Source organism: Triplophysa rosa, linkage group LG5, assembly GCF_024868665.1.
Source record: "Triplophysa rosa linkage group LG5, Trosa_1v2, whole genome shotgun sequence".
Lineage (NCBI taxonomy): Eukaryota > Metazoa > Chordata > Actinopteri > Cypriniformes > Nemacheilidae > Triplophysa > Triplophysa rosa.
In genome coordinates, this window is record NC_079894.1 from 547,699 (window position 1) to 560,200 (window position 12,502).

Consider the following 12,502-nt stretch of genomic DNA (forward strand, 5'->3'; position numbering starts at 1 on the left):
CACGAGCGCTGGGAGAGGCAGTGGGCGGGCACTGTAACCCAACGCCCACAGCGGCCCGGGAAAGCATGGCTGACATTTCGACGTCCGCTTCTTCCTGGGCTCAACCCCCCGAAGGAGGGAGCCCGAGGAATCGTCGGGAGTCGGATGGCAGTACGTCACCCCCCCGATGCTGCAAGAGACATCTCATCATCACACATCGTGTCCGAATACGTGGTTGAGGAACAAGACGGTGGGACCGTCTCCTGGGGAACGGTCAGACGAGCGAGACGAGGTGCGAACAGTCCGTGAGCCAGTGGCTGGCGGATTATCGCTCACAGTGATCCTCATATCACCCTCGCTGCTTGCTGTAGCGGGCGGCAGGGCCGTAGTCCTGCCGTCACGGAACGGGGAGCAGACGAGGTGGTGGCTGAGTCCCGTGGGAACACAGCCACCCTTGACGCAACGTCTGAATCGACAACCGCCCGCAGTGCGGGCAAGACGTATCCACAACGTCTGCCCCAGCATACTGGAAGCAGACATTGTGTCCGTCCCCCTCCTCGATGAGTGTGTTGCACCCATGAGAACAACGGGACATGCCACGCTGAAGAAATTTGCTTTTTTAGAGAAAAAAAAACTCGAACTCTTCTGGCACTGCCGAGACGCCCAGGGGAAGTCGCTGCAGGAAGGGACAGTCCGCTGCATACGTCATAAGGTTCCAGCAGTAATTCGGCGTAGAGATGACGTCTCGAAGTCAGTCAGAGTGAAGGCTCCGAAGAACAAAAGGTGAATGAATGCAGCACGCCGTCTCCCTTTTATACCCGGATGTCCGGGGGCGGAGTTCGGCATGCAGATTTCATTCACCAATTTCATTGGCCTTTTCTAAACTAGTCAGAAGTTGATAGGTTCTCAACAGCGAACTCCAATCTGTCGGTTCGACACAGCGTCAAGAGACCGACAGAAAGGGAACCTACAGTATTTGCTTAATATTAAATGTAATTTATGTTGTTTTGTGAGGTTTACTGCTAAAATGTAAGAAAACACACAATTTAAATGATGCAAATGTACATGCTTGTATTGGTTTAAGAATGTACTTACTGTAATATCTCTAGTTTACAGTTTGTATTCTTCAGTCCATCAGAGAGCAGCTTCACTCCTGAATCCTGCAGATTATTGTGACTCAGGTTCAGTTCTGTCAGACTTGAGGAGTTTGATCTGAGAACTGACGCCAGTGATGAACAACTTTCCTCTGTCAGATAACAGCGACTCAGACTGAGAGAGAAATAACAACACAACAGTGAGTTAATTCAGTTATAACAAAACAAGTGCAAATGGATGTACAATGTTAAGCAGCTGATGTGACAAGAGGATCATCAAGGGAACTACTTTTATTTGGTGTTTAAATACAGTTGTTTATCCACTAGGGATGTTGCGGAGACGGAATTTTAACACCGGTTAATCGACGTGTAAAAGCACCGGTAGAACGGGTTTGCGTGTCAGCGATTTCGGGGCGGCCGAAACTGCGGTCGTGCACACGTCTTGATTTACTTTCACTTAAATTCAGCGTCATTTGCTTGAATTCATGATGGGTAATAAAAATACACAAAACAGTAAGACACTCGTTTATATTACACACACTTTTATTGCAAAACGAAGAATCACTGCACACACACCATGCAAAAAACAAACAGTTAAGAAACCATTTAAAAAACATTCACGTTAAATAAAGTGCCTTTATCAACAAGACGAATAATCACTGCACACATCGTGCAAACATCAAATAAGAAACGAACGAATATAAAAAAACGTCAGGTTAAATAAGGAGACTGCATTTATTTATTCATTTATTTATTAGATATTATTTAGTCTATAAACACCATGCACTGTGCTGTGTTTTACCTTTCTGTGTTTTTCTGTTTTTTCTGTGTTTTCAGGTCAAAATTGAATTGAATTAATTAATATTGAATATAGGAATTTATAGTCTGTTTAATATTTGACCTGTGCTTCTCTTTCCTTTATCTTAAACGTGTGCTTTTCACTCTGCGTGTGTGCGTGTGTGTGTGTGTGTGTGTGCATATTGTGTGTGTGTGCACGTGTGTGTGTGTGTGTGTGTGTGTGTGTGTGTGTGTGTGTGTGTGTGTGTGTGTGTGTGCGCGTGTGTGTGTGTGTGTGTGCATATTGTGTGTGTGGAGTGTTTTGTATGTGGGTGTCTGTCTTCTGTGTTTTCACCTTTATTGTTTTTACATGAATAACTTTAAATGTTTTGCTTATAGTCAATATGTTTCATGTGCAGCTGCTTTGTAACAATGAAATTGTAAAAGCACTATATAAATAAAGTTGACTTGAGTTGAGAATGCTGATTAAATTACTACTACAGCTCTTGTATTCTTATAGATTGAGCCACTTAATTTTGCTCTTAAAATGCACCAGATTGCAGCATTTACCTTTAAAACATGCAAAATAACTTTAGCACCCAAAGTCTCACAAAATTCTGTGGGAATGTTTCACAAAATCCTAGCTGAAACACTATAGTTTGTGGTTGTAAATGTCCCATTTGGGACAGAGCGTGTGCGGTTTTCAACGAGTTTAAGTAAATGTTCATTTTAATATATTTTTAATATATTTATTAAAAATGTATCTGCTTGTGAATCACATCACAGAAATCACATCACAGAAATTTTCAAAGTATCTGCAAATATCGATTTTGTATCGTATCGTGATGAACTGTCAGACTTACTCCCCTAATTTGTGTGTTGCTATCAAAAGACAAGGATGCATTTTTGTTGTATTTCAATGTCTGTGTGAGCGTTTCTGTAAAATAATAGAATAGGTCATTGAAAATTTGGCAGGTTATTATGGATAATGCTGTTGTGGTACAAAAGATACTTTGATGCAACAGACACACATTTAGACATCTACACTCATTATACAAACCTCAAGAAAAATGAATAATTCAGATGAACAGATCAACTCTGAACATCCTTAAACAACCTATTAAAATCACAATCCAACACCAAAAATAAAAATTCATCCGTTTAATTTATNATAATTCAGATGAACAGATCAACTCTGAACATCCTTAAACAACCTATTAAAATCACAATCCAACACCAAAAATAAAAATTCATCCGTTTAATTTATCCGTGTTGCAATGCATGCTGGGAGTCATGAATAAGGTTGTATGTGTCACGGTTCTCGGGTGAGGTGAGAGACAAAGGACCCAAGTGCAGACGGGAGGTAAGGGGTTAAACAAGACTTTAATAATAACAAAACAAAAAACCCACGATTGTGTTACTAGTCTAGTCCTGTTAGTTTTGTTAGTCTTCGTTCCTGTCATCACATAAACACAAAATAAAATAGACTTACTGACATGACATGACATGACATGACACAAACACAACAGTACAATGATCCAGCACAAGACAGAGGACACAGGGGCATTAAATAAGGGGACAAATCAAGAGGGAACAGGTGTGGGGCATGAAACCAATAACGAGCAATTAAGGAGACGAAATGGCAGGAACAGAGACGCTACACCGGAGAGAAAGAGAATGTGGAAGGCCAAGTGGGCCAAAACTTCTCTCTCCACGTAAAACAAGAGGTTATGTCATGGCTCTGCCACAAGGTCAAGACAAGCAAGACAAGATGGGGCAGAACATGACAGTGTGACATTGGTTCTCAACATGTATTGCGGTATAAAACCGTATCTCGCCACCGTTTGCATACTTTTTTTGCACTATCTGCCTGACCGGGGGGGCTGCTTTAGAATTTTAAAGTTTTACTTAATTAATATTGCATATAGGAATTTATTATCTGTTATATTTGACCTGTGCTTCTCTTTCCTTTATCCTAAATGTGTGCTCTCACTGAGCGTGTGTGTGTGCGTACTTGTCTGTGTACGTACGTGTGTGTGTGTGTGTTGTGTGTGTGTGTGTGTGTGCGCATCCGTGTCTGTGTGTGTCTCTGTGTGTTGGTGCGTGTTGTGTGTGTGGAGTGTTTTGTGTGTGGGTGTGTCTGTCTTCTGTGTTTCAACCTTTTCTTGTTTTTGCAGGTACAACTTTGATTGTTTTGCTTGTAGTCAATGTGTCTCATGTGCAGCTGCTTTGTAACAATGAAAATTGTAAAAGCGCTATATAAATAAAGTTGAGTTGAGTAGAGAGTATAAAGCAGTTTTGTTGATTGTCACCAAAGTTTCATACACTGATTATTGATGTCTGAATTCAGTTGCAATTTTTTTTTTCATAATTTTCAATACACTGGAGTCTTACAAGGTGCAAAACTTAAACTTCATTATAAAAACCTACAGTATTTGTGCTTAATATTAAATGTAATTTATGTTGTTTTGTGAGGTTTACTGCTAAAATGTAAGAAAACACACAATTTAAATGATGCAAATGTACATGCTTGTATTGGTTTAAGAATGTACTTACTGTAATATCTCTAGTTTACAGTTTGTATTCTTCAGTCCATCAGAGAGCAGCTTCACTCCTGAATCCTGCAGATTATTGTAACTCAGGTTCAGTTCTGTCAGACTTGAGGAGTTTGATCTGAGAACTGACGCCAGTGATGAACAACTTTCCTCTGTCAGATAACAGCGACTCAGACTGAGAGAGAAATAACAACACAACAGTGAGTTAATTCAGTTATAACAAAACAAGTGCAAATGGATGTACAATGTTAAGCAGCTGATGTGACAAGAGGATCATCAAGGGAACTACTTTTATTTGGTGTTTAAATACAGTTGTTTATCCACTAGGGATGTTGCGGAGACGGAGTTTTAACACCGGTTAATCGACGTGTAAAAGCACCGGTAGTACCGGTCTCACCGGGGTTGCGTGTCAGTGATTTCGGGGCTGCCGACATCTAGAGGCGAGTAACACTGTGTAATATAAGAGTGCAGAAGTCACATGCAGGCAAAATAACAAAATGAGTTACACAGAAATGTGTCAAAGACATCTTAGTTCGCCATCTTTAATGGCCATTGAATGCAATCTTGTGAGGCAGCTGGATTTGGATTACGTTGTGGAAGAGTTATCTCGGAGGAAAATCACCTTTGAAAACCTTTAAAACGTCCATGCCCAGAGCACATCAAAGTCATAATCCATAACTGCTGCTATATGCACATTTACTACAGGCCTACTGAAATATTTCAGTTCCTTTCAGTCATTGCCAAAACTGATGGTAGGCTAAGTTCTTCCTATTTACGATAATACAGTTTATCTGATTTCTTTTCAAATAGATATATCCACCTACCAGGTTTAGGTGCTTGCATCATCGAAGATGATTAAGATGATGATGTCCTGAACTTACAATTACTACAGAATTTTGTCTCACTAGGGGGGTCTGTGGGCATGCCCCCAGAAGAAAAATGTGTATATTTTAAAATTAAATCTATAAATGTGGTGCATTTTAAAAGTAAAAATAAATTAACAAGTTTGTGCTCTTATAAACAATTCTGTTTGTTGTTGCACTGTTTTCTTTATAAAAAGTGGGAACCTTTAACACAGATGAGAATACAGATTATAATATTCATACTGACAAACTTAAACTTTGAACCCTGAAATCGAAGTGGATTCTGTAACATTAGTTAAAGTTAAAATAATGTTGTGTTCTGAAAATGCTCTGATATTTTTAAAGCAGCCAATTGGTGTTTGTGTTCGACTTGAAGCATACAAATAGGTTGTTGAGTAGGAATTCACTATCACAAACTCAAAATACTTATGTTTTGTGTTGTTTATGGTCGTTCAAATCGATCAAACCATAAAACCACAAGGCACTTTTATTGTGTAGCAAAAGTTGTTGTTCATGAATGGAGAAATGCGAGTACTGACTGAAAAACAGAGGAAAAAGTGGCTTGTAAACTTGAATCTGTGGTCGAGAGTAGCTGGGTAAAGGGGAGCGAGTAATATGGTTTAACGACCTAAACAACGACCAGGGAAGCACAAAATGTTGTCAAACCTTACTGGTAATAAACACTAGCTGCTGTTAAAAGAGTGATTCCTTATTAAAGGGATAAAAATATATATAAGTGAAAAATATTGCGCTAAGCGTTTCTCCCCTAGAAGTCCATTATAAGGAAACAGCTTACCGCACCGAAACAACGACCACGCAAAACCAAATTATAATAGACTTTTGCTACACAATAAAAACACCTTGTGGTTTCATGTTTTAACTGATTTGAACAACCTTAAATGACGCAAAACATGGGTATTATGAATTTTTGATAGTGAATTTCCTATGGAGAAAATCACTTGCTGCCCTCCATCTGCATGTCGCGCTGTGCCGTGACGTCACATGCAAACAACCGATTCTCAGAGGTGTATGCAGGGTCCCAATTCACCTACTTATTCTAGTCACTAAAAGTATGTGCTGTTTTGTTATGGAAAAGTATATATGTTATAGTGTGTAGCAAAACTATATGCACGTACTGGGAGATACTAACACAAAATGGAAGAGGCCGTTGTTGCCTAGACAAAACAGTGTGATCATTAATTGTCACGAACATCAAAATAAAGCTCTTCTTTGCATTTAAGTATTTCTTCATTCATTGTTTCTTATGCAATCTTTACTGTATACTTACATTTATTAATTTAGTGAAGCATCTCTTATTTGATTTTATAAATGCAGTGTATCGTCACTAAACTCCGCCCTCTCGCGGTGCGTTTTGGGTAATATCAGCCGTTGGAGTGTCCATGGTTCTACACTTTGAATTTTCACCAGAAACTGTAGACCGTCCTGGTAATTTGAGACTACTCATTTCAGCATACTACGATCTGGGACATACTAATTCTACTTTCGAATATTATTTGACGGATAGTATGTACTTTAACCACCCTGCAAACCTTTAATAAATATTGAGCAGTCTAATATTAGGCAAAGAAATTATTCCTCCTCTTCACTTTATAATTAATCGCAAAATGAAAATAAGCAACGCTGATTTTAGACTTATGTAAATTTATGAATTAAGCATGTTTACAAATGTTTATGAATTAAGACTTTTTAAGATCTGTGGAAACCATGCTTAACATAACATTTTATTCATGTGATTTAATGTTGAAAGCACAGAAAGGAGAAAAAGGTTACATAATGAAAGTCAAGAGTCAAGGTCCCAACTAAAGCAAACACTGATCACAATAATGGTGGTTTGTTGAAATTTCACATTTTTTCAACATTAATTGTTGGTGCAAAATGATATTGATTCCATGCCAATAACATTTCAACAATTTAATTCTATGATTTTCATCTGCTCTCTTGCTATCTGGGCAATGACAACACTGAATTCTAACTGTATGTATATTGTGGTGGGCAAAAAGACATATTTTTTGTCACTTACACCATAAAACCAAAGAGACTGTTTATGATATGTTGTTCCAATTGCTTCCATTGTTAACATCATCTGTGAGTCGCTTTGGATAAAAGCGTCTGCTAAATGACTAAATGTAAATGTAAATTTATACCATGTCTGTTTGAATACTGGATTCTGATTGGCTGGAAGGTGTGCATTAAAACAAATGTAGTTCCAGTCAGTTTGATCAATGTTTGAAATTAACTGATCAAAACAACGTTTACTTTCACCTGTCTTATCAAAAATGACACTGTTAACATCAATAACAACTTTAACTTGGCAAATGACCATGGTATAAGTGGGATAATCCACAGCTAGCCCAGCGTTAAAGGATTTTAATGCACTCCACTCCGCATCGGCTGGTTCTTGGCCTCCACATTGTGTATTAAAACTTTATCTCACTGCTAGATGTGGATTATCTCTTACTTATTTACAAACTACACATTCCTCAACTTATTGTTTAGTTATAAAATGAAATGAAATGAATAAAAAGAGGTAAATGACTCACTGAGCTGTTCTGGATGCTTTGATCACTGGCAGAAGCCTCAGAAGACATTCATCTGATCGATCATATTTACTCAGATTAAACTCATCCAGCTTCTCTTCTGAGTTCAGTAACACAAACACCAGAGCCGACCACTGAGCAGGAGAGAGACGGACTCCAGAGAGACGAGACTCATCTCCTCTGTTCACATATGTTTGTACTTCCTGCACTAGAGAATGATCATTGAGTTCATTCAGACAGTGAAACAGATTGATGGATTTCTCTGGAGAGAGATTCTCTCTGATCTTCATCTTAATGTACTCGACTGTTTCCTGTTTACTGTCAGAGCTTCTTCCTGTCTGAGTCATCAGATCTCGTAAGATTGTCTGACTGGACTCCAGTGAAAGACCCAGAAGAAATCTGAGGTGAAGATCCAGGTGTCCGTTCTCACTCTGTAAGGCCTTGTCCACTTCACTCTTCAGTAAATCACTCATATTTGATCTCAATCTGCTGAAGAATCCTGATGTTTGCTGAAGAAATGACAGAAACACAAATAAAGCGGCGAGAAACTCCTGAACGCTCAGATGCACAAAGCTGAACACCTTCCCCAGGTTCAGTCCAAACTCCTCTCTGAAGATCTGAGTACAAACTCCTGAGTACACTGACGCTTCTCTGACATCAATGTCACACTCTCTCAGATCCTCCTCATAGAAGATCAGGTTCCCTTTCTCCAGCTGTTGAAAAGCCAGTTTTCCCAGAGACTCCAGACTCTTTCTAGCCTGCTGAAGATCTACCTCACATTTCCCATCATACTTCTGACTCTTCAGTTTGATGTGAAACATCAGGAAGTGTGTGAACATCTGAGTGAGAGTCTTGGGGATCTGTGCTGGACTCTCTGCTTCACTCAACATTCTCTGGAGAACAGTGGCTGAAATCCAGCAGAAGACTGGGATGTGACACATGATGTACAGACTTCTGGATGATTTCATGTGTGTGATGATTCTGTTGGCCAGACTCTCATCATTGATTCTCTTCCTGAAATACTCGTCCTTCTGAGGGTCACTGAATCCTCGTACATCTGTGATCAGATCAACACACTCAGGAGGAATCTGATTGGCTGCTGCTGGTCGAGAGGTGATCCAGATCAGAGCAGAAGGAAGCAGATTCCCCTTGATGAGGTTTGTCAGCAGCACATCCACTGACGCTGATTCTCTGACATCAAACAAACTGGGATTCTTTGAGAAATCTAGAGGAAGACGACACTCATCCAGACCATCAAAGATAAACACAACTTTATAATCCTCAAAGTCTGTTGATCTCAGTTCTTTTGTATCTGTGAAGAAGTGATGAAGAAGATCCATCAGACTGATATTTGTCTCTTTGATCAGATTCAGTTCTCTGAAAGGAAGTGGAAATATCAAGTGAAGATCTTGATTTGTTGTTTCTTCAGCCCAGTCCAGAATGAACTTCTGCACAGAGACTGTTTTTCCAATTCCAGCGACTCCTTTAGTCAGCACACGTCTGATGGGTTTGGTTTGTTCAGGTGAGACTTTAAAGATGTCATTACATTTGATTTGTGTTTCTTGTGTCTCTGATCTTCTGGATGCTGTCTCAATCTGTCTCACCTCATGTTCATTATTGATGTCTTCACTCCCTCCCTCTGTGATGTACAGCTCTGTGTAGATCTCATTCACAAGTGTTGAGCTTCCTTGAGCTGACATTCCTTCATTCATTCTCTGGAATTGCTCTTTTAGTCTGGATTTGTGTTTCTTCATGTATACAGGGGCAAGTTCTGATAAACAAAGGGAATATATGTATTTATAAATAAAAATACATCTATACAATTTGGAAAATCCTTAATTCTACTGTATGTACAATGTTTCTTATTTAATATAATTTTATGCTTATTAAACCAAATGAATATTTTGCCTAATCTGTTATTATATTTGACTCAAGAGTGTCTTAAGATTTTGATGATCATGACATTAGATGAACACAAAAAGCTTCATGGTTCTATTCTGTTGATTTATTAACTGTAAATGTATTTTCACTAATAATCATCAGTAAATACAGACACTGTGTCTGTTCGTCTGAAGGTAAAGTGATGTAATAGTCACATGACTGAGAGCTCTTACTGGTCTGTAGTTTGTCAGCGAGGTCTGTCTGTTTCATCTTCTTCAGGACGTTCAGTGTGATCTTCAGAAACATCTCTCTGACTCTGATCTGATCTTCATCATCCTCCTCTTCTCTCTCAGAGCATGATGGGTAATCTGGACTCAGTAGACTCTTGAAGATCTTCAGCTCTTTCTTCATCAGAGAGATGAGTTTGTGCTCAAGCTCCTGAAATCATTGTTCAAACACACAGGATTTGTTATCTTATAAGGGCAGGAAAAGGTTTAAATGCTCATTTTAGTGAACACAGTTTTTTTCTAAATTGCTTAAACCCCATTTCATGAAACCTATAACACATTTCAACACTATTACAACACATCAAAACTACAGAAATCAAAATCTTACACAAAGAAAATCACATTATCTTTAATTCATATATTGTCTTCAAATGATTCACAAAGCATCAAATACACATCAGCATTGATTACACACTGAGATCTATTTAAAATCAATATGATCGTGACTTCTTACTACAATGAATCAGTTTGAATCTAGACATGTAAACATTGATCATAATCATCAGTAATGATAACAGTAATCTGTGTAAAGCTGCAGTACGACTGCCAGTAAAAGAATCCCATGAAACGCTCCTTAAACATACAGCTTTGTTTTTGGGCTTATAAACATATTTTGGGGTAAAATCATTTTAAAGCATCATTTGAAAAAGAGCATCTACATTTCTGAATAAACTGTGTAAATGAACATGATATTGAATGTAAATCAAATGTATGTACAATAAATGACTAGAAAAACTAGAAAATAAACATTTTTGAAAACAAAATACTGTAAAAATAAATAAACATTTACATAAAAACGGTTGTTACACAGTAGTTGCTTCACATCCATTTCTCATCTTCTCACTTTCGCACACACACAGACACTCACCTGGAAAACAGAATCCATGTGCTTCCCTTTGAAAGATCCATTTGTTGTGTTACTGTAATTTAACAATAAATGAAATATCTGTTTACATACAGTGAACACATGGATTAATGTGTGTATCTGTCAGTAAAGTGTTGAGTGAATATCTCCATCACAGACTCAGATCAGAGAATAAAGACTGATGAAGTGATTTACTCTCTAAACCATCAGACTGTTCTCACCTCACATCTGTATCATCACAGTCTCCTGAACTGAAGTTAGGTGGAATACCCATTGATCTATCACTCTTCATGGACACACAGCTGGGTTTAGGAGATTCTCCACGAGTCAAACTAAAACAACATTAAACAGACTTTACTTCATGATCAGTGTTATGCATTTTTCAATAAAGCATTAATAATAATTTATATAAATGATAAAAACATATTTTAATATAATTCATAAAAATAGAATTAGTAATTGTGTAAAAAAATTACATTTACACATGTCTATGCATTTTAATTATTATACAAAAACAGAAATAATAAATTAAACTAAACTGAAACTATTTAATTCAATACAAACTGTCAGAAATCTGTCAGACCAAAACACATCTAACTATAGACAATAACACATTTTTGTTTATTAAAATCTTTCAATATTCTCACCTTTTTGTCTCTCTGGAGAGATTCATGATGAACACACAGTGTCAGAACGTAAAGAGTTAATCTTAAACCTGTAAACAAAATACTGATGTGTTATTATTCCTTCACATCAGTCCGTCCACAGCATTGAGCTGCACATTTGGTCTTTAAACAGTGAAACTACATTTCTAAAACGTCACTTTTAATGTTTAAAACACACTTCCTGATTCCAAAAATAACACAATATTTCTGAGACAGTTCTTCGGTCCGTGTACGTTTTATTCATTTGATATCCTATTTGAAATCACACAACGAGAAATTGAAAAATGACTAGTTTCTCGTTTCTTCGTTTAGTTCACCAAACGGAAATTTCGTTTTTGGCCCGATATTTTATTTTTCGTTTGCCGTTTAAAAAACGGATTTTGGACTCAATATGGCATTCGTACATGTGGGTGGCGCTGTAACGCCTCTATCACCCGATTGGTCAAATCGCTCACCATTCTGTACGGCCTTAATTCTGCCCAGCAGAATAAGAGTCACCGCCAGTCCTTCAGTTTAATACAAGTTATTGTCGCAACGCGAACCACCGCTTGCTGTGAACTGTGCATGATATTTAAGCAGAAATATGTGTTGCAATGTACGCCATGCAGTGTGCTGTATACAATATAACTTCCACATCTAACACCCCTTTCACCTACGTTGATCCCAGAAAATTACTGCAAAATTGCTATGTGCTTTCAGTGGGATTGATTTAGAAAGGTACATATTATTAGTAGTAGTAGTAGTAGTATTAATAACGTTGCCTGCATCAGAAAGCGCCCTGTGTGAACAAAAGGCAGGAACAATGCCGTAAGGGGTCCGTATTTGTGATAACAAATGAAGTGGCTATAAAAACAAGTGAATAATTTATGTTCGTCAATTATTCTAAAAAAACACGAGAATCTGCGGCTAAACGCAGTTTTAAAATTTGAAACTACTTTAAAATTAATTCATACAAAGCGCTTCAAAGCTCGATCGCTT

General features: G+C 38.0%; 1 protein-coding gene across 3 annotated transcripts in view; it reads right to left on the reverse strand.

Annotated features, from left to right (window-relative positions):
* The window catches only part of LOC130554158 (NACHT, LRR and PYD domains-containing protein 3-like), an 81,944-nt gene that overhangs the window by 3,468 nt on the left and 65,974 nt on the right, over positions 1–12,502 (reverse strand). The window contains exons 2-8 of one of the 3 annotated variants that reach the window (XM_057333628.1): positions 11,507–11,574; positions 11,081–11,191; positions 10,863–10,914; positions 9,941–10,145; positions 7,830–9,597; positions 4,407–4,580; positions 1,075–1,248 (exon numbers count right to left, since the gene is read on the reverse strand). In XM_057333628.1, the coding sequence (XP_057189611.1) occupies positions 1,075–1,248; positions 4,407–4,580; positions 7,830–9,597; positions 9,941–10,145; positions 10,863–10,914; positions 11,081–11,191; positions 11,507–11,532 (2,510 nt within the window). In that variant the 5' untranslated portion in view covers positions 11,533–11,574. Of the gene's footprint in view, positions 1–1,055; positions 1,249–4,406; positions 4,581–7,829; positions 9,598–9,940; positions 10,146–10,862; positions 10,915–11,080; positions 11,192–11,506; positions 11,575–12,502 lie in introns of those variants that run through there. The other 2 variants (XM_057333626.1, XM_057333627.1) reach the window with 2 other exon arrangements.